Raw genomic sequence first — 22,404 nt, 5'->3', positions numbered from 1 at the left:
GAGGGGGGGGGGGGGGTCTTTGCGAAGGCAGGGGTGACAGGTTTACTGATTCAATTAGTCAGTGATGAGAGGACAGGGTAATATATTGAGGAGGTGGAGGAGAGGAGAGTGAGAACGGGTCGTCTCAAGAGATAGTGGGGTGACCTTTGCCCCCCGACGTCAAAGCCTGCCTCGCTGTCTCCCTGAACTAATCACAGGTCAAAGTCCAGACCGGCGCTCACAAACACGGCGTGTTTACGCTTGATCCTCAGTGTCGGAGCTTCTCTCACGCCGTCAACAGCTCCTCTCTGCTCCTCTCTTTCTCCTCCTCCTCTCCTCTCCCATCTCCCTCCGGCTGTGCTCTGACGCCCCGACCTGGCACCATGCTGCCTCTGAGGACCCTGTCCCTGCTCCTGCTCTGCCTCTCCTCAGGGATGAGTGCCACCCTGGCGCTCTATAGGGAGAAAGCCGGCGAGGACACCCCGGCCCCCGAGGCCCCTGCCCTGGACCCCGCTGCTGCCCCCGCACCTGAGGAGCCCGCCGTGGTCGCCCCGGCATCGGACGAACCAATAGCAGACCACCCCTTGACTGAAGCCCCGGCCCCTGACAGCCCGTTGACTGAGGAGCCCGTAGCTGATGGCTCATTGGCCGACGAGCCCGTCGTGGATGTCGCTGCTGCAGATGCTGCTGATTCCCCGTTGGCTGATGAACCAGTTGCCGGGGAGCCCGTAGCCGACAGCCCGTTGGCCGAGGAGGAGCTGGTCGCCGAGAGCCCATTGGCTGAGGATGGTCCTGTGGTAGATGCCCCTGCTGCAGAGGAGCCAGACATGGAGGTGCTCGCAGAGGAAGCCCTGGGTCACAAGGCCCCGGCCGAGGAGGATGAAGCCCTGAACGTGGAGCCTCCTGCTGGGGTAGACCTTGCTGAGGAGGCCCCTGGAGCTGAGAGTGACGATACAGAGCGTGAGGAGAATGAGATAGAGCCCCTGGAGCCCCTGGCCCCGTCCATGCGCCTGCGGGAGGAGTCTTCCTGGGGCCTCAACTCCATCAGAGGCCGCTTCCAGGCCGTCAACGACTACTTCGACTCCCTGGTGGAGATGGTCGGTGGCCGCAATGGCGTGTGCCAGTACCACTGCCGATACGGTAAGGTCATGTGATCTCGTGTGTCTGTGAGCATGTATGTCAACTAATTTGACCTCGCTGTCGATGTTGCCTCTGTGATTAATGCCTAATATCAATGCTTAAGGTGCTCTCCTTATTCTCTCATTCTTTGTAATGCTGACCTGATTGTCACCTGTTCCTTGCTTACATCTTATTGCAGTTGTCTGTTCGGTATGTGCAGTTATCAACAGATTGCCTTGCTTTTATTAGCCTATCAGATACTGTAGATAATCTGTACTCAGCTGCCTGTTACACAAGGCAGAGATCACCAGCTATATGTAGATTTGCACGCCAGGTCCTTACATAAACACTGCTACACCCCAGTGTTAATTTTGACAGCAAATTATGATTTTGTTTTAGTCATAGTCTTTTGACTAAAATGCCGTTTAGTTTTAGTCATATTTTAGTCATCTGACTTGTTTTAGTTTTAGTCTAGTTTTAGTTGACTAAATATCATTACGATTTTAGTCGACAAAATCTACCATAGATATGCTATGGACATGTGTCGCATACTTAGAAGCAGATGCACAGCTTAAAAAAGTAATCATTCATAACGAGGGATAATAATAGATGTGTGGACTGTGGTGTCGAAGAAAACGTAGAACACTTTCTGTTACAAAGTTTGAGGGAGAAAGGCGGAGACTACGAGATGAAATCAGAGGCAGGATGAGATTGGATTCTAAGGGGATTATTGAGCACTGAGGTTGAGGGGTAGGACTCAGCAGGAAGGCACTTTTCACATCCTTGGGTGACAAGGCTCTTGAAAAGGATTGTGCCAGCGTCGTGCCAGCATTGTGCCAATATTGTGCCAGCGTCGGGCCAGCATTAATTAGTCCATTACTAGGCTGAGCAGTGAACAATTTAATTATGTCCACCTGAAAAAAAACGTAATGGCGTATGGCGTTTTTTTTTCAGACCAAATTTATTTTTATCTCCAATCTTCATGAACATTCACAAGTATGTAGTACAAGCAATTCTGATCATAGATCTGCCACCCAGGTGTGTCTAGTCCATTACTAGGCCGAGCAGTGAACAATTTAATTATGTCCACCTGAAAAAAAACATAAGGGGTATGTATGGCATTTTTCTTTTCAGACCAAAATATTTTTTTGTCTACAATCTTCATGAACCTTCACAGGTATGTAGTACAAGCAATTCTGATCATAGATCTGCCACCCAGGGGTCTCTAGTCCATTCCTAGGCCGAGCAGTGAACAATTCTATTATTTCCACCTGAATAAAAACATAAGGGGTATGTATGGCGTTTTTTTTTCAGACCAAATTTATTTTTATCTACAATCTTCATGAACATTCACAGGTATGTAGTACAAGCAATTCTGATCATAGATCTGCCACCCAGGTGTGTCTAGTCCATTACTAGGCCGAGCAGTGACAAATGTAATTATTTCCACCTGAAAAAAAACATAAGGGGTATGTATGGCATTTTTTCTTTTTCAGACCCATTTTATTTTTATCTACAATCTTCATGAACATTCACAGGTATGTAGGCCAAGCAATTCTGATCATAGATCTGCCACCCAGGGGTCTCTAGTCCATTACTAGGCCGAGCAGTGACACATTTAATTATTTCCACCTGAAAAAAAACATAAGGGGTATGTATGGCTTTTTTTTTTTCAGACCAAATTTATTTTTATCTACAATCTTCATGAACATTCACAGGTATGTAGTACAAGCAATTCTGATCATAGATCTGCCACCCAGGGGTCTCTAGTCCATTCCTAGGCTGAGCAGTGAACAATTTTATTATTTCCACCTGAAAAAAAACATAAGGGGTATGTATGGCGTTTTTTTTTCAGACCAAATTTATTTTTATCTACAATCTTCATGAACCTTCACAGGTATGTAGTACAAGCAATTCTGATCATAGATCTGCCACCCAGGGGTCTCTAGTCCATTCCTAGGCCGAGCAGTGAACAATTTAATTATTTCCACCTGAAAAAAAACATAAGGGGTATGTATGGCGTTTTTTTTTCAGACCAAATTTATTTTTATCTACAATCTTCATGAACATTCACAGGTATGTAGGCCAAGCAATTCTGATCATAGATCTGCCACCCAGGGGTCTCTAGTCCATTACTAGGCCGAGCAGTGACAAATCTAATTATTTCCACCTGAAAAAAAACAAGGGGTATGTATGGCATTTTTTTTTTCAGACCAAATTTATTTTTGTCTACAATCTTCATGAACATTCACAGGTATGTAGGCCAAGCAGTTCTGATCATAGATCTGCCACCTAGGTGTGTCTAGTCCATTACTAGGCCGAGCAGTGAACAATTTTATTATGTCCACCTGAAAAAAAACATAAGGGGTATGTATGGCGTTTTTTTTTCAGACCAAATTAATTTTTTGTCTACAATCTTCATGAACCTTCACAGGTATGTAGTACAAGCAATTCTGATCATAGATCTGCCACCCAGGGGTCTCTAGTCCCTTCCTAGGCCGAGCAGTGAACAATTTTATTATTTCCACCTGAAAAAAAACATAAGGGGTATGTATGGCGTTTTTTTTTTCAGACCAAATTTATTTTTATCTAGAATCTTCATGAACCTTCACAGGTATGTAGTACAAGCAATTCTGATCATAGATCTGCCACCCAGGGATCTCTAGTCCATTCCTAGGCCGAGCAGTGAACAATTATTATTTCCACCTGAATAAAAACGTAAGGGGTATGTATGGCGTTTTTTTTTCAGACCAAATTTATTTTTATCTACAATCTTCATGAACATTCACAGGTATGTAGTACAAGCAATTCTGATCATAGATCTGCCACCCAGGTGTGTCTAGTCCATTACTAGGCCGAGCAGTGACAAATGTAATTATTTCCACCTGAAAAAAAACATAAGGGGTATGTATGTATGGCATTTTTTTTTTCAGACCCATTTTATTTTTATCTACAATCTTCATGAACATTCACAGGTATGTAGGCCAAGCAATTCTGATCATATATCTGCCACCCAGGGGTCTCTAGTCCATTACTAGGCCGAGCAGTGACACATTTAATTATTTCCACCTGAAAAAAAACATAAGGGGTATGTATGGCTTTTTTTTTTTCAGACCAAATTTATTTTTATCTACAATCTTCATGAACATTCACAGGTATGTAGGCCAAGCAATTCTGAACATAGATCTGCCACCTAGGTGTGTCTAGTCCATTACTAGTCCGAGCAGTGAACAATTTAATTATGTCCACCTGAAAAAAAACATAAGGGGTATGTATGGCGTTTTTTTTTCAGACCAAATTTATTTTTATCTACAATCTTCATGAACCTTCACAGGTATGTAGGCCAAGCAGTTTTGATCATAGATCTGCCACCTAGGTGTGTCTAGTCCATTACTAGGCCGAGCAGTGAACAATTTAATTATGTCCACCTGAAAAAAAACATAAGGGGTATGTATGGCGTTTTTTTTTCAGACCAAATTAATTTTTTGTCTACAATCTTCATGAACCTTCACAGGTATGTAGTACAAGCAATTCTGATAATAGATCTGCCATCCAGGGGTCTCTTGTCCATTCCTAGGCCGAGCAGTGATTAATTTTATTATTTCCACCTGAAAAAAACATAAGGGGTATGTATGGCGTTTTTTTTTTCAGACCAAATTTATTTTTTGTCTACAATCTTCATGAACCTTCACAGGTATGTAGTACAAGCAATTCTGATCATAGATCTGCCACCTAGGTGTGTCTAGTCCATTACTAGGCCGAGCAGTGAACAATTTTATTATTTCCACCTGAAAAAAAACATAAGGGGTATGTATGGCATTTTTTTTTTCAGACCAAATTTCTTTTTTGTCTACAATCTTCATGAACCTTCACAGGTATGTAGTACAAGCAATTCTGATCATAGATCTGCCACCCAGGGGTCTCTAGTCCATTACTAGTCCGAGCAGTGAACAATTTAATTATGTCCACCTGAAAAAAAACATAAGGGGTATGTATGGCGTTTTTTTTTCAGACCAAATTTATTTTTATCTACAATCTTCATGAACATTCACAGGTATGTAGTACAAGCAATTCTGATCATAGATCTGCCACCCAGGTGTGTCTAGTCCATTACTAGGCCGAGCAGTGACAAATGTAATTATTTCCACCTGAAAAAAAACATAAGGGGTATGTATGGCATTTTTTTTTTCAGACCCATTTTATTTTTATCTACAATCTTCATGAACATTCACAGGTATGTAGGCCAAGCAATTCTGATCATAGATCTGCCACCCAGGGGTCTCTAGTCCATTACTAGGCCGAGCAGTGACACATTTAATTATTTCCACCTGAAAAAAAACATAAGGGGTATGTATGGCGTTTTTTTTTCAGACCAAATGTATTTTTATCTGCAATCTTCATGAACCTTCACAGGTATGTAGTACAAGCAATTCTGATCATAGATCTGCCACCCAGGGATCTCTAGTCCATTCCTAGGCCGAGCAGTGAACAATTTTATTATTTCCACCTGAAAAAAAACATAAGGGCTGTATGTATGGCGTTTTTTTCAGACCAAATTTATTTTTATCTACAATCTTCATGAACATTCACAGGTATGTAGGCCAAGCAATTCTGATCATAGATCTGCCACCCAGGGGTCTCTAGTCCATTCCTAGGCCGAGCAGTGAACAATGTTATTATTTCCACCTGAAAAAAAACATAAGGGGTATGTATGGCGTTTTTTTTTCAGACCAAATTTATTTTTAGTCCATTCCTAGGCCGAGCAGTGAACAATTTTATTATTTCCACCTGAAATAAAACATAAGGGGGTATATGTATGGCGTTTATTTTTCAGACCAAATTTATTTTTTGTCTACAATCTTAATGAACCTTCACAGGTATGTAGTACAAGCAATTCTGATCATAGATCTGCCACCCAGGGGTCTCTAGTCCATTCCTAGGCCGAGCAGTGAACAATTTTATTATTTCCACCTGAAAAAAAACATAAGGGGTATGTATGGCGTTTTTTTTTCAGACCAAATTTATTTTTATCTACAATCTTCATGAACATTCACAGGTATGTAGGCCAAGCAGTTTTGATCATAGATCTGCCACCTAGGTGTGTCTAGTCCATTACTAGGCCGAGCAGTGAACAATTTAATTATGTCCACCTGAAAAAAAACATAAGGGGTATGTATGGCGTTTTTTTTTCAGACCAAATTAATTTTTTGTCTACAATCTTCATGAACCTTCACAGGTATGTAGTACAAGCAATTCTGATCATAGATCTGCCACCCAGGGATCTCTAGTCCATTCCTAGGCCGAGCAGTGAACAATTATTATTTCCACCTGAATAAAAACGTAAGGGGTATGTATGGCGTTTTTTTTTCAGACCAAATTTATTTTTATCTACAATCTTCATGAACATTCACAGGTATGTAGGCCAAGCAGTTCTGATCATAGATCTGCCACCTAGGTGTGTCTAGTCCATTACTAGGCCGAGCAGTGAACAATTTTATTATGTCCACCTGAAAAAAAACATAAGGGGTATGTATGGCGTTTTTTTTTCAGACCAAATTAATTTTTTGTCTACAATCTTCATGAACCTTCACAGGTATGTAGTACAAGCAATTCTGATCATAGATCTGCCACCCAGGGGTCTCTAGTCCCTTCCTAGGCCGAGCAGTGAACAATTTTATTATTTCCACCTGAAAAAAAACATAAGGGGTATGTATGGCGTTTTTTTTTTCAGACCAAATTTATTTTTATCTAGAATCTTCATGAACCTTCACAGGTATGTAGTACAAGCAATTCTGATCATAGATCTGCCACCCAGGGATCTCTAGTCCATTCCTAGGCCGAGCAGTGAACAATTATTATTTCCACCTGAATAAAAACGTAAGGGGTATGTATGGCGTTTTTTTTTCAGACCAAATTTATTTTTATCTACAATCTTCATGAACATTCACAGGTATGTAGTACAAGCAATTCTGAACATAGATCTGCCACCTAGGTGTGTCTAGTCCATTACTAGTCCGAGCAGTGAACAATTTAATTATGTCCACCTGAAAAAAAACATAAGGGGTATGTATGGCGTTTTTTTTTCAGACCAAATTTATTTTTATCTACAATCTTCATGAACCTTCACAGGTATGTAGGCCAAGCAGTTTTGATCATAGATCTGCCACCTAGGTGTGTCTAGTCCATTACTAGGCCGAGCAGTGAACAATTTAATTATGTCCACCTGAAAAAAAACATAAGGGGTATGTATGGCGTTTTTTTTTCAGACCAAATTAATTTTTTGTCTACAATCTTCATGAACCTTCACAGGTATGTAGTACAAGCAATTCTGATAATAGATCTGCCATCCAGGGGTCTCTTGTCCATTCCTAGGCCGAGCAGTGATTAATTTTATTATTTCCACCTGAAAAAAACATAAGGGGTATGTATGGCGTTTTTTTTTTCAGACCAAATTTATTTTTTGTCTACAATCTTCATGAACCTTCACAGGTATGTAGTACAAGCAATTCTGATCATAGATCTGCCACCTAGGTGTGTCTAGTCCATTCCTAGGCCGAGCAGTGAACAATGTTATTATTTCCACCTGAAAAAAAACATAAGGGGTATGTATGGCGTTTTTTTTTCAGACCAAATTTATTTTTAGTCCATTCCTAGGCCGAGCAGTGAACAATTTTATTATTTCCACCTGAAATAAAACATAAGGGGGTATATGTATGGCGTTTATTTTTCAGACCAAATTTATTTTTTGTCTACAATCTTAATGAACCTTCACAGGTATGTAGGCCAAGCAGTTTTGATCATAGATCTGCCACCTAGGTGTGTCTAGTCCATTACTAGGCCGAGCAGTGAACAATTTAATTATGTCCACCTGAAAAAAAACATAAGGGGTATGTATGGCGTTTTTTTTTCAGACCAAATTAATTTTTTGTCTACAATCTTCATGAACCTTCACAGGTATGTAGTACAAGCAATTCTGATCATAGATCTGCCACCCAGGGATCTCTAGTCCATTCCTAGGCCGAGCAGTGAACAATTATTATTTCCACCTGAATAAAAACGTAAGGGGTATGTATGGCGTTTTTTTTTCAGACCAAATTTATTTTTATCTACAATCTTCATGAACATTCACAGGTATGTAGTACAAGCAATTCTGATCATAGATCTGCCACCCAGGTGTGTCTAGTCCATTACTAGGCCGAGCAGTGAACAATTTAATTATGTCCACCTGAAAAAAAACATAAGGGGTATGTATGGCATTTTTTTTTCAGACCAAATTAATTTTTTGTCTACAATCTTCATGAACCTTCACAGGTATGTAGTACAAGCAATTCTGATAATAGATCTGCCATCCAGGGGTCTCTTGTCCATTCCTAGGCCGAGCAGTGATTAATTTTATTATTTCCACCTGAAAAAAACATAAGGGGTATGTATGGCGTTTTTTTTTTCAGACCAAATTTATTTTTTGTCTACAATCTTCATGAACCTTCACAGGTATGTAGTACAAGCAATTCTGATCATAGATCTGCCACCTAGGTGTGTCTAGTCCATTACTAGGCCGAGCAGTGAACAATTTTATTATTTCCACCTGAAAAAAAACATAAGGGGTATGTATGGCTTTTTTTTTTTCAGACCAAATTTCTTTTTTGTCTACAATCTTCATGAACCTTCACAGGTATGTAGTACAAGCAATTCTGATCATAGATCTGCCACCCAGGGGTCTCTAGTCCATTACTAGTCCGAGCAGTGAACAATTTAATTATGTCCACCTGAAAAAAAACATAAGGGGTATGTATGGCGTTTTTTTTTCAGACCAAATTTATTTTTATCTACAATCTTCATGAACATTCACAGGTATGTAGTACAAGCAATTCTGATCATAGATCTGCCACCCAGGTGTGTCTAGTCCATTACTAGGCCGAACAGTGACAAATGTAATTATTTCCACCTGAAAAAAAACATAAGGGGTATGTATGGCATTTTTTTTTTCAGACCCATTTTATTTTTATCTACAATCTTCATGAACATTCACAGGTATGTAGGCCAAGCAATTCTGATCATAGATCTGCCACCCAGGGGTCTCTAGTCCATTACTAGGCCGAGCAGTGACACATTTAATTATTTCCACCTGAAAAAAAACATAAGGGGTATGTATGGCGTTTTTTTTTCAGACCAAATTTATTTTTATCTGCAATCTTCATGAACCTTCACAGGTATGTAGTACAAGCAATTCTGATCATAGATCTGCCACCCAGGGATCTCTAGTCCATTCCTAGGCCGAGCAGTGAACAATTTTATTATTTCCACCTGAAAAAAAACATAAGGGGTATGTATGGCGTTTTTTTTTCAGACCAAATTTATTTTTATCTACAATCTTCATGAACATTCACAGGTATGTAGGCCAAGCAATTCTGATCATAGATCTGCCACCCAGGGGTCTCTAGTCCATTCCTAGGCCGGGCAGTGAACAATGTTATTATTTCCACCTGAAAAAAAACATAAGGGGTATGTATGGCGTTTTTTTTTCAGACCAAATTTATTTTTAGTCCATTCCTAGGCCGAGCAGTGAACAATTTTATTATTTCCACCTGAAATAAAACATAAGGGGGTATATGTATGGCGTTTATTTTTCAGACCAAATTTATTTTTTGTCTACAATCTTAATGAACCTTCACAGGTATGTAGTACAAGCAATTCTGATCATAGATCTGCCACCCAGGGGTCTCTAGTCCATTCCTAGGCCGAGCAGTGAACAATTTTATTATTTCCACCTGAAAAAAAACATAAGGGGTATGTATGGCGTTTTTTTTTCAGACCAAATTTATTTTTATCTACAATCTTCATGAACATTCACAGGTATGTAGGCCAAGCAGTTTTGATCATAGATCTGCCACCTAGGTGTGTCTAGTCCATTACTAGGCCGAGCAGTGAACAATTTAATTATGTCCACCTGAAAAAAAACATAAGGGGTATGTATGGCGTTTTTTTTTCAGACCAAATTAATTTTTTGTCTACAATCTTCATGAACCTTCACAGGTATGTAGTACAAGCAATTCTGATCATAGATCTGCCACCTAGGTGTGTCTAGTCCATTACTAGGCCGAGCAGTGAACAATTTTATTATTTCCACCTGAAAAAAAACATAAGGGGGTATATGTATGGCGTTTTTTTTTTCAGACCAAATTTATTTTTTGTCTACAATCTTCATGAACCTTCACAGGTATGTAGTACAAGCAATTCTGATCATAGATCTGCCACCCAGGGGTCTCTAGTCCATTACTAGGCCGAGTAGTGACACATTTAATTATTTCCACCTGAAAAAAAACATAAGGGGTATGTATGGCTTTTTTTTTTCAGACCAAATTTATTTTGATCTACAATCTTCATGAACATTCACAGGTATGTAGGCCAAGCAGTTTTGATCATAGATCTGCCACCTAGGTGTGTCTAGTCCATTACTAGGCCGAGCAGTGAACAATTTAATTATGTCCACCTGAAAAAAAACATAAGGGGTATGTATGGCGTTTTTTTTTCAGACCAAATTAATTTTTTGTCTACAATCTTCATGAACCTTCACAGGTATGTAGTACAAGCAATTCTGATAATAGATCTGCCACCCAGGGGTCTCTTGTCCATTCCTAGGCCGAGCAGTGAACAATTTTATTATTTCCACCTGAAAAAAAACATAAGGGGTATGTATGGCGTTTTTTTTTTCAGACCAAATTTATTTTTTGTCTACAATCTTCATGAACCGTCACAGGTATGTAGTACAAGCAATTCTGATCATAGATCTGCCACCCAGGGGTCTCTAGTCCATTACTAGGCCGAGCAGTGACACATTTAATTATTTCCATCTGAAAAAAAACATAAGGGGTATGTATGGCGTTTTTTTTTTCAGACCAAATCTATTTTGATCTACAATCTTCATGAACATTCACAGGTATGTAGGCCAAGCAATTCTGATCATAGATCTGCCACCTAGGTGTGTCTAGTCCATTACTAGGCCGAGCAGTGAACAATTTAATTATCTCCACCTGAAAAAAAACATAAGGGGTATGTATGGCGTTTTTTTTTCACCACAGATACCTCAAGACCTCAGTACTCAAGCCAAGATGTTTTGGTACTAGCCTGCCGGGCTTGTAGCCTGTAGTTTCAAGTTCTTCCATCAATCAATAAATCAATCAATCTCTTCATTCTTTGTGATTTCTGCAAGTGGAATTTGTTATGCGGCCTGTGTTGAAAACAGAAAAAAAAAAACATCTTACAGGAGACTGTAGGTCCACATCCCTACAGTATCTTCCTTAGATAAGATAGCAAGGGAACGTGCCACGACTCCTGTACATGACCTCTGGTTGCTGGTTCCCTGTACATGACCTCTGGTTGCTGGTTCCCTGTCCGTGACCTCTGGTTGCTGGTTCCCTGTCCGTGACCTCTGGTTGCTGGTTCCCTGTTCATGACCTCTGGTTGCTGGTTCCCTGTCCGTGACCTCTGTGGTTGCTGGTTCCCTGTACATGACCTCTGTTTGCTGGTTCCCTGTTCATGACCTCTGTTTGCTGGTTCCCTGTACGTGACCTCTGGTTGCTGGTTTCCTGTCCCCAGGTAAGACCCCTGTATCCCGACCAGGCTTCCAGATCCCGGAGCCCAACGGCTGCAGCAACTCAATACTGGGCTTCCAGGTAGCCGACACTGTACGTCCCTTACTAACTAACACCACAAATACCCTAGCTAACCCTTTGTTTACTATTACTAAATGTGTGTGCATGCTGTGAACTAACATGAGAAGTCTACATGAGACAGTCGGTGTGTATGTGTACTAACATGTCCCCAACCATGTCTCCAACCATGTCCCTGCCAGTTTGACATGGGCATCCCAGCCATGACCACGTGCTGTGACCAGCTGGACACGTGCTATGACACATGTGGTGCCAGCAAGAACCGATGTGACTCCAAGTTCCGCTGGTGTGTCCACGGGATCTGCAACGACCTCAAGAGGAGCCTAGGCTTTGTGTCAAAGGTCCAAGGTGAGTTATGTCCTCTCTGGTATCTCTGCATCGTGTGGATGGGTTCTACTCTACTCAACACTTTATTCATTTCAACCTACTAACCACAAACCTCTCTCTCTCTCTCTATCTCTCTCTCTCTCTCTCTCTCTCTCTCCCCCTCCCTCCCTCTCTCCCTCTCTCTCTCTCTCCCCCCCAGCCTGTGAGTCTATGGCGGATGCCCTGTACAACACAGTGTGGACCCTGGGCTGCAGGTCCTACATGTCCAGCCAGAAGGCGGCGTGCTTCTGTGAGGGAGAGGAAAGGGACGAGCTCTAGACAGGGGGGGGACCTTCTTTCCTTCCTGTGACTGCACCACATTGGGGGGGCCCTGTTGAGTAAGGAAGTAAGGATGCACTCGGGAGAGTATTGAAACACGGCCGCCCATCCACGAACCAAGGACACAACACAGAAGACGGCCTCACTGGACTTAGTGTAATTATGACTGCGTGAACACAGTGACATGAGGGGACAACACGGTCCTGGAGGAGGAGAACACTGACTGGTGTTCCAGAGTACCCTCACAGGACAGAGGACATCAACAAGACATTATAGTACAAGATGGTGGTTATCTGTTGCTTTTATGGAGGACATACTTCAGAGGATATCAACAGTATTTATTACCATTCAATATAACTCTGAAACTGTCTGGCAATAAATTACTTACCTCTTAAGATGTTGTTTATTTGGCTGTAGCCTACAGTACAGTATGTAGCAGGTATTCTTCCTGAGGTCCGTACCAAACACAACAGATCATTACAGTACAGAGCATGAGAAATGTCTTACTGGTTCTCTCATCCAATATTTTTCGCTCTCAGCTTCAGGGGAATCTTGGAACAAGATTACAGTATGACTCCAGTAACATTATAAGCCCTATTTTGCTGGTGCACATCAGGGAACAAATCTCTTAAAAGCTGTGTGTGTGTGTGGGGGGGGGATTCAATTCAAAAATGTGAAGCAATAGATGTTATCAGTGATATTTTTCTTCCATTCTACTGTAGGTACTGGTATTAGGTTGTTTATTTGTTTTTGTTGGGGGGGTGTGCTCATTGCTCTGCACTAGTTAATGCTGTAGTAGGCATGCCTTCACAACACAGTTCACACACCCACTGTTGATATTGCAAGATTTAGTGTTCTATGCTAAGTTATGTAAGATTTAGTGTTCTATGCTAAGTTATGTAAGATTTAGTGTTCTATGCTAAGTTATGTAAGATTTAGTGTTCTATGCTAAGTAATGTTTTATTTTTGGTGGGACAGTGGCTGTAATACAGTACTTCAGTCTTTCTGATTATTTTTCTATGAATAAAATGGATTCTGAATCCCTATTCAATGACACCCATGCTTATGAATTCCTAATCCCTGTGCAATGACACATCACAATAGGCCTACCCAATGCCACAACATCGGAATTTAACAATCTAGCTGTGACTTGAGCAATGAGCACTAATATCTTGAGTGCACAACTCGTCAAAATGTATATGAATCATTGGTAAATAACCTTATAACAGGTAATGCTAAATACCAAACTAGTCCTTTAAAATGTTTTACTATTTACTTAACTGTATACTTTTCTTCATTGTTGATCATAGTTTGTTCTAAGAAAGGTGCAGAATAGATGAAAGCACCCATACAGGGTCTGCTGTTCTCACAGGTCGATGTCTCTCATTCCTAGAATCTTTTTTTATTTAGCTTCTGTGAAACTTTAACAGGTACCTGGTTCTACAGACGTGACAGTTGGCCTACTGTACGATCCCAATCTTCCATGTTCAGATCATCCTGGATTCACCTGGAAAGATAATAATCACACCAATCTCCAAGTGCACTTCCCAGCATTGAAACGTTTCTTTTTTTTATTTATTAATGTTCCTTTATTTATTTTGCACAAAACAAGATAATACAATTTAAGTGGAAATAGCCCGCATAGTGAGAAAGAAAATCACTCTTAAAATGTCCTTGAGTGTGTCACTAGAAACTGGTCACAACATGAATACACACCCTGACTGTAACGAGATCCACAGTATCACAGGATGTTTAACGAGTATATTCTGAGCTGGTACATCAGCGTGAAATATAAATGTAGCCCGATCACACGGGAGCGATGGCGCTGCAGCCCCTAGAAAAACATTGCTCAGCTGGTAGATTTTAAAATTTAACTGCCATTACCCTGCAAACGATTTAATAGTCAGTCAGTCACTTTGATGTGTGTTTATGTAGCTGCCACCGGTCAAAGCAGCATGAATATATAAACATTAAGATGTGTATTTACCAGGACTGGGACGCCAGCAGTAATACTGAAGGTGTGTGTGTGTGTGTGTGTTAGATTACATATAATACACACAGTATATGCCATCAGATACACCTTAACAGTTGAGTAAGTGTTGTTGTTATGGGTCAGGCAGGATGAGGATAGGGCCTCCACTCAGCAGGTGTTGGTTCTGGTGGTTCTGGTGGTCCTGGTCCCGGGGCCCGCCGCTGGTCCACAGCTCCCGGCGCAGACGACTCCGGCATCCCTGAGAACAGCGGGCGTCTCCTGCCCCACACACCAGCACCCGGCAGTGGAGGAACACTTCCTGTCAACAAACACACACATAAACAAAAGGTTTAACAGGGTTAAATAACGCTTCCTGAAACAGAAAAAAAGATTCACCTCTACACAGCAAGAAGTACTGACACAGACCAGGGGAACACATGGAGGGAAGTGATATATTACACTGCAGCACACACACTGTCTCACCATCACACACACACACACACACACACACACACACACACACACACACACACACACACTGTCTCACCACCTCTCTCTCTCTCTCTCTCTCTCTCTCACACACACACACACACACACACACATACACACACTGTCTCACCACCTCTCTCTCTCTCTCTCTCTCTCTCTCTCACACACACACACACACACACACACACACACACACACACACACACACACACACACACACACACTGTCTCACCACCTCTCTCTCTCTCTCTCTCTCTCTCTCTCTCACACACACACACACACACACACACACACACACACACACACACACACATACACACACTGTCTCACCACCTCTCTCTCTCTCTCTCTCTCTCTCTCTCTCACACACACACACACATGCCAGCTGGCTCTCAGCACAGTTCTCTTACTCGACTGTCCTTCCCAACGAACTTGAAGACAGGGACCTGGTAATGTTTGGACAGTTGGTCCTTAGAGGAGAACTGCTGGACCGTCTCATCTGAGATGCAGCTGGGACAGACAGGGAGGAGGGGGGGGGGGGGGGGAGGAGAAGGAGGACAGGGAGGAGAGGTGGAGGAGAGAGAGTGGTTAGGGAGGAGAAGGGGGACAGGGAGGAGAGGTGGAGGAGAGAGAGTGGTTAGGGAGGAGAAGGGGGACAGGGAGGAGAGGGGGAGGAGAGAGAGAGTGGTTAGGGAGGAGAGGGGGAGGGGAGAGAGAGAGGTTAGGGAGGAGAAGGGGAGGAGAGAGAGAGTGGTTAGGGAGGAGAAGGGGGACAGGGAGGAGAGGTGGAGGAGAGAGAGAGTGAAGAACATAGGGAGGGCAGATTACAGACTGACAGAGATAGTTAACAATCAATATTTTAATACAATACTCAGTGGTCAGTAGATAATTCTAACAAGCTACTTATTATTATTATTATGAATTGCATTTATATAGCGCCCTTCATGATACCCAGAGCGCTTTACAGAGTCCAGTATTCATTCACACACAGTCGGTGGTGGTAAGATACATCTGTAGCTACAGCTGCCCTGGGGCAGACTGACAGAAGCGTGGCTGCCAATCAGCGCCTACGGCCCCTCCGACCACCACCAACATTCATTCACATTCATACGATGTCTTTATGATGGTGGGGGAAGCCGGAGTACCCAGAGGGGTACTTATTCACTACTAATCTCCCGGCAGCCTCTCACGTGGCTTCTATTGTTCTCGGCGGAGTCGCTCTGCCAACCAACTGTGACCTCTTCATAACCTCTGCTCTGCTGGCTCACGGCAAAACAGGTTTTGTTAACATTTTGTTTTTCAGAAAGACCTGGGGCCTCATTTATCATTGTGGATACACCCTTTTTCATTTACACCTGATTTTTGTGCTTGCTTTTCTCCGCAAATACTGTGATGTATCATGCCAAAACTCAATGGGAAATATTGTGAGATATATACACAATATTTCCCATCGAGTTTTGTCATGATACATGTACATCACATTATTTTGCGGAGAAAAGCAAGTACAAAAAAATCAGGTGTGAATGAAAAAGGGTGTGTCCACAATGTTAAATGAGGCCCCTGATTGGGTGGCTCAGCCGTTGGGTTCATCCACCAGACTTCCCTCTTCCCACTCGTTCACCAGTGTGAACGCCCACGGCGTTTCTCCAGCCCACGGCGTTTCTCCAGACCACACCCCTGTGAGGGAGAGGCGGTCTCTCCTAGAAGGCTCAAAGATCTAGTCCTGACTCTTGAACCTGCTGACAATCTAATCTCGCCTAATAATATCCCGCCCAGGCTTTCACCCTCTCAGGTCCAATGTTTCATCATCATCATCATCATCAAGTACGGAGGTCCCACCGATCCTGGAACGCGGCCTGTTATGCCACGCCCCCTCTTACTGTATCAACCAATCAACTGTGGCTTGGTTACATAACAGGCTACATGACAATGGACTAGTACAGAGGCACCACGGCACCCAGTCTACTGTACCTACCCATCCTTGATGAGGTAATACTTGAGCGCTTGGTCGGCCTTGGGGCTGGGCGTGGCGAAGCAGCTCTCCACCAGCGCCGCCAGCCCGTCCAGACGCTCCAGCGGCTCCACCCCAAAGAACAACGAGTCGTGGAGGCGGAGCTGGGGCGGGGCGCGGTACGGCTCGGAGAACTCTGCGTTCTTGAACAGTTCCAGGGAGAACGGGAAGACGCCCTCGCTGTGGCCTGCCAGCTCCAGGGCGTTGCCGCGGAGACTGGCCTGGTAGCCGTCGGAGACGTCGTACTCTCGCGGGAACTCGCAGGTGACGGGGAGGAGGAGCTTGGAGGTGCGGACGATCATGTCCCGGTTGCTTCCCGGGCTGGTCTTTGGGAGGCCCGTCACCAGGTTGGTGCCCACGATCTTGTCCTCCGTCACCTGGGCGACAAAACACACACACGTGGGGTTGAGACACTCAAACACACACACACACACACACACACACACACACACACACACAAGCAGTACACATGCACACACTCAGGTTTGACACTCTCAAGCAAGCACACACATCAAAGTGAATTCAACCCAACCAGGTCCACCTGCAGGCGGATCACTGACTTCCTGTCTGACAGGAAACAGCACGTGAAGCTGGGTAAAAACGTCTCTGACTCCAGGTCCATCAGCGCCGGCCCCCCTCAAGGATGCGTCCTCTCCCCCCTACTCTTCTTCTCCCTGGTCAACCTGGAGCTCAACGCTCTAAAGACGGTGGAGATGGTTGAAGACTTCAGGAAGAACCCAGTCCCCCCCCACCCCCACCCCCCATCACCCTGAACATCTCCCCTGTCACCACCGTTCTGCTTCCTGTCACCATCATCTCCGGGGACCTCCAGTGGGAGCTGAACATCATCTCCTTCACTCAGAAGACACAGCAGAGGACGGTACTCTTCTCCAACTAATCCAGTTAAGTGCGGCGCACACGTCTTCCTCAAATAGACCCCGAGATCCATCACTGATTCGCTGATGCAGATCTCAAATTCACCATGGCAACGACGACGCGTGCGGCGCTCACCGACTGAGCCAGAGCTTTTGATGGAGGAGTATGAGGCGGTCAAACACCTCAGAAAGAAGAAAGGACATATAGCAACCATCAAACAGAGGGAGTGAGGGTGGCAAACAAATGCTGACCAACTGAATGCGTAAGTCGGCTACAAATACACTCACCAACCACCGACCACTGATCCACTGAAACCGACTGAAGACATCAATCCAGGGACTTGGTTAACATCCCCGAAAATTAACAGTTTTCCACTGATTGATTGTCAACCAGTTGAAATTGCAAATGAAATTGACTGCACACGCGAGTAAAATGATTAAAAATGTACCCTCATGTCTCTGCTGTTTCAATATATGTATGCAAATATGTGTGTGTAATTCAGTCTGCCTGCATGGCCAAATAATAAATTACAGACACACACACACACACACACACACGTCTGATGTCTGAGGGGGGAGGGGCGGCCAGAGTGCTACTGGATGTGGACTGGGGCAACGCTGCCATTTTCCCATGACCACAATGCGACCGGCCTCATCAACATGGCTCGTGTCCCCCTCTGACCCCCCCCCCCCCCCCAACGCACACCCTTGACTCGTCACCGCTGAAATAGTACCTATTGAGAATATAGCTACAGCCAGGCAGCTGTAACAAGCATCACAGCTGAGTGCTGGAAAAACCTTCTTAGGTCATTGATAGCGGTGAATTTCATCTCTTTTTATGCTTTGAACCAAACCCTAACTCATCACATAAAGTGTAATAAACTGATCTCTTTGACCTCCACGGTGGTGCCGCAGGTCTTGAGACTGAAGCTGAGGTTGATATGCGTCCCGTTAGACACGCCCCTGCAGGAGGAGTTGGCGAGGAAGAGCTCCAGCCCGCCCACCAGGTCCCGAGGGACCGACACCTCGATGGAGCTGGACCCGCACTGGACCGGGACTGAAACACAGGAAAACGGGATGATCTGTAAGATTATAGTTTTCTCTCTCTATCTCTCTCTCTCTCCGTCTATCTATCTTACTCTGTCTCTCTCTCTCTCTCTCTCTCTCACACACACACACACACACACATTCTTCCTCTCCCTCTCTCTCTCCCGCTTTCATACACATGAACACACAGAAACACCCAAAAACAGTCTCTCCATCTCTGAGACACACACACACACACACACACGCACACGCACACGCACACACACACACACACACACACACACACACACACACACCCTGGCAGGTGCGTTTGTTGTCCCCCAGCTCCAGGCCTCGGGGACAGTGACACTGGTAGCTCTCCTGCAGCACCGAGCAGCCATGGCTGCAGCCGCCATTGTTGTTCTGACAACCTGCAATTTCTGTGAGGGAGAGAGGGAGAGAGAGGAGGAGAGAGAGAGGGAGAGAGAGGGGGAGAGAGAAGGAGAGGGAGAGAGAGAAGGAGAGGGAGAGAGAGGGGGAGAGAGAGAAGGAGAGGGAGAGAGAGAAGGAGAGAGGGAGAGAGAGGGTGAAGAGCAGAGTGAGAGAACAATGACAAATTGACAGGTTTATGAATATGAATAGGCAAGGCTAGCTTAGTCTCAGGAGCTGTTCAGCTGCTCGTTGTACCTCTGCGGTTGAATGTGACGATGATGGTGGTGATGATGATGATGATGAGAGCGGTGGTGATGATGATGATGATGATGATAGTGGTGATGATGATGATGATAGCGGTGATGATATTGATGATGATGAGAGCGGTGGTGATGATGATGGTAGTGATGATGATGATAGTGGTGATGATGATGATGATGATAGCGGTGATGATATTGATGATGATGATGGTGGTGATAATGATGATGATGATAGTGGTGATGATGATGATGATGGTGGTGATGATGATGATAGCGGTGATGATATTGATGATGATGATGATGATGATGATGATGGTCCTGTACCTTTGCAGTTGCGTCCGTCCTGATCCAGGACACGGCCCGGCCCACATTCGCAGCGCCGGGAACCCTTGGTGTTCACACACACCTCCGCACATCCCCCGTTCCCCTTCTCACACTCGTTCACGTCTGCGTACAGAACAACACAGGGGGAGGAGGGAGAGGGGGATGGGGGGTGGGGAAACTCAGAATTTCTGACTTTAAAGTCAGAATTTCTGAGAAAAAAGTCAGAAATAACTTCTGAGATTAAAGTCAGAATTTCTGAGATTAAAGTCAGAATTTCTGAGAAAAAAAGTCAGAATTTCTGACTTTAAAGTCAGAATTTCTAAGAAAAAAGTCAGAAATAACTTCTGAGATTTAAGTCAGAATTTCTGAGAAAAAAGTCAGAATTTCTGAGAAAAAAGTCAGAATTTCTGAGAAAAAAGTCAGAAATAACTTCTGAGAAAAAAGTCAGAATTTCTGACTTTAAACTCAGAAGCTTTAAAAAAATAAAAAAAACTCAGCTGTTGGCCCTAATGCTCTTCCGTACAGGTGCACCTACAAAACTCGTCAAAACCTGCACACATACGCCTCGTTGGCAGCATATTGCCTGCCACGATCGTTCAGCTCGCCACACTGACAAGCTCTGAAGATTGAAGTTGTGAAGATGGTTCGTGAGAAGATCACACCGCGGGAGAAGCTGGAGAAGACAGCTGACCGGGCGCCAGAGATCCCGGCGCCTCCTTCGCTTCTCCTCTCCTTCCGCCCGCTGCCGGTGCCTCCTACCGCAGGAGGACCACGACGGGCGCGCTCGCTTCTTCCTGTTCCCGCATGTAGGCTACCTTACCGCCCCTTTTTTTTTTTCTTTTTTTTTTTAAGATATTTTTTAGGGCTTTTCAGCTTTAATGGGACAGGACAGTTGAGAGAGACAGGAAACGTGGGAGAGAGAGAGGGGAGGACATGCGGCACAGGACCCGAGCCGGGAATCGAACCCTGGTCCGCCGTGCAAAGGACTAGCCTTCATATGGTGCGCGCCTTACCCGGTGAGCTACCGGGGCACCCTACCACCCCTTTTATTTGAAGGGGGAGAGAGGGTAAGACACCCAGTACATACAGCAGGCTACCACCCTCGAGGGTGCTTCCTGTACTCTGGGTCTCGGCCCTGGACCAGGCTGACCTACTTGACGAGGTAGGATCAGCAAGAGTAGCCTACATTACACGGTTCTCTCTGCTCCTCCTGTGCCAATTAGGAACGAGCCCTGTGGGGCGGAGCTCCACAAATTGGAACAATGGTTACGTCTCGTAACCCCGGTTCTCTGAGTGGACTGAAGCCCCACAGGGATGCTGCCCTTTGCTGAAACTCGCTGACTCACTGAAAGATTGTCTTTTGAGAGCCGATATGCTACAGGACCAACGCAGGGTCGCTAGGCAGGTTTTCAGGGGCTACCTTGGTGCACCTGTGCTCATTGGTCAAGGTCTGTGCGTAGCTCGCTACGATTGGTCAAGCTAATAGAACTGGGGTTACAAGACGTAACCATCGTTTCTCAGAGAGGGAAAGTGATTGAATTGATGGAGAGAGTGAAGTACTTGATGAACTGGAAGATGACTGGACAATGTGACGTCACACAGTGACACAGTTCCCACTCATCAGCATGCAGGTCCATTTCAGGGTATGAGTATGACTTGTCCTCAACATGTATAGCTGCAGTAATGAGGCTTGTTGTTTGCAGACATTGAGAACTGCCACGGTAACGGACATGTGGTGCGTTGGGGCAGACATGCAGCGGCACGCACTGATAACTCCTGACAGTTAAACTCCTACTCTTACCTCATCTCCTGTCTGCCTGGGAGTTGATGACTAGACAATATGGAGAAAAGAAAACCTCTCCACAACCCCACCATCCGACTGCACCGACTCTCCCCCCCGTCTCACCCAGGCAGGTCTGTTTGTCAGGTCCCAAGAAGGTTCCAGCAGCGCAGCGGCAGTTGGACTCCGGACACTGAGAACCTTGACACTCCACCTCATCACAGATGTCATAGAAATCTACAGGACAGACAGACGGGCAAGTAAGACAGATACACACACGCACGCACGCACGCACACACAGACAGACAGTTAATAGCCAGCCAAACAGACAGACAGCTAACAGACAGACAGACAGCTAACAGACAGACAGACAGAGACAGACAGAGAGTGTAATAGAAATTGTAATAGATACATTCAAATGAGTGTATTCTCTGTATCAAGACATTGTGTAAAGCAAGAAGCTGCCCTTTCGTTTATTGCCCTGACCCCTGACCCCTGACCCCCTATCTCCAGGCCTTTTAATCAACTTTATGGCAGGAGACCTCCCCAGGGGTCCCCTCCTCCCAACTGTCTTTGATCCCTGTCTTTGTTCAATTTAGCTATGGCCTAGCCTACTCACTATAATTGGCTAGTGAGGTATTTGCATATGCAGGTATGGTCACACCCACACTGTTTATAATACCCTGTTCTCAAGATAATCTTGTCTCTTGGTGGATGATCCTTCCTCTCTGAGCCCGACTTTGCAAACTCGTAACTTATCTGGAATAAAGGTCACCAGCTTGGACTTTCAAAGATGAAACTCGGCATTCTCCACTACTCTTC

The 22,404-nt window shown here is 44.3% G+C and overlaps 2 protein-coding genes across 3 annotated transcripts in view; one reads left to right on the top strand and one right to left on the bottom strand.

Annotated features, from left to right (window-relative positions):
* Positions 1-283: 283 nt before the first annotated feature.
* pla2g12b (phospholipase A2, group XIIB) lies at positions 284-13,453 on the top strand. 2 transcript variants are annotated; one of them, XM_084458622.1, is made up of 4 exons: positions 284-1,124; positions 11,700-11,771; positions 11,951-12,116; positions 12,295-13,453. In XM_084458622.1, exons 1-4 carry the CDS (start codon positions 363-365, stop codon positions 12,411-12,413), a joined length of 1,119 nt encoding a protein of 372 aa, XP_084314748.1. In that variant the 5' UTR covers positions 284-362; the 3' UTR covers positions 12,414-13,453. The 2 variants fall into 2 exon arrangements, with proteins under 2 accessions (XP_084314748.1, XP_084314747.1); XM_084458621.1 differs by having other exon boundaries at positions 11,700-11,783.
* Positions 13,454-13,946: 493 nt separating this feature from the next.
* The window catches only part of oit3 (oncoprotein induced transcript 3), a 13,241-nt gene continuing 4,783 nt past the window's right edge, over positions 13,947-22,404 (bottom strand). The window contains exons 3-9 of the mRNA XM_084458604.1: positions 21,709-21,819; positions 19,803-19,925; positions 19,104-19,226; positions 18,657-18,817; positions 16,850-17,262; positions 15,285-15,384; positions 13,947-14,704 (exon numbers count right to left, since the gene is read on the bottom strand). Coding sequence (XP_084314730.1) covers positions 14,519-14,704; positions 15,285-15,384; positions 16,850-17,262; positions 18,657-18,817; positions 19,104-19,226; positions 19,803-19,925; positions 21,709-21,819 — 1,217 coding nt within the window. The 3' untranslated portion in view covers positions 13,947-14,518. The remainder of the gene's footprint in view (positions 14,705-15,284; positions 15,385-16,849; positions 17,263-18,656; positions 18,818-19,103; positions 19,227-19,802; positions 19,926-21,708; positions 21,820-22,404) is intronic.

This window comes from Borostomias antarcticus, assembly GCF_949987555.1.
Source record: "Borostomias antarcticus genome assembly, chromosome: 25".
In the NCBI taxonomy this organism is placed as follows: domain Eukaryota; kingdom Metazoa; phylum Chordata; class Actinopteri; order Stomiiformes; family Stomiidae; genus Borostomias; species Borostomias antarcticus.
Note: the sequence above shows the minus strand (reverse complement) of the source record. Positions and strands in the feature narration are given on the sequence as shown.

Bases quoted from the DNA above. Each gene is read 5' to 3' on its own strand.
- pla2g12b (XM_084458621.1), top strand. From the start codon at position 363: ATGCTGCCTCTGAGGACCCTGTCCCTGCTCCTGCTCTGCCTCTCCTCA. The intron at 1,125-11,699 runs GTCATGTGATCT...TCCCCAGGTAAG, and splicing joins ACCACTGCCGATACGGTAAG to ACCCCTGTATCCCGACCAGG. The intron at 12,117-12,294 runs GTGAGTTATGTC...TCTCCCCCCCAG, and splicing joins CTTTGTGTCAAAGGTCCAAG to CCTGTGAGTCTATGGCGGAT.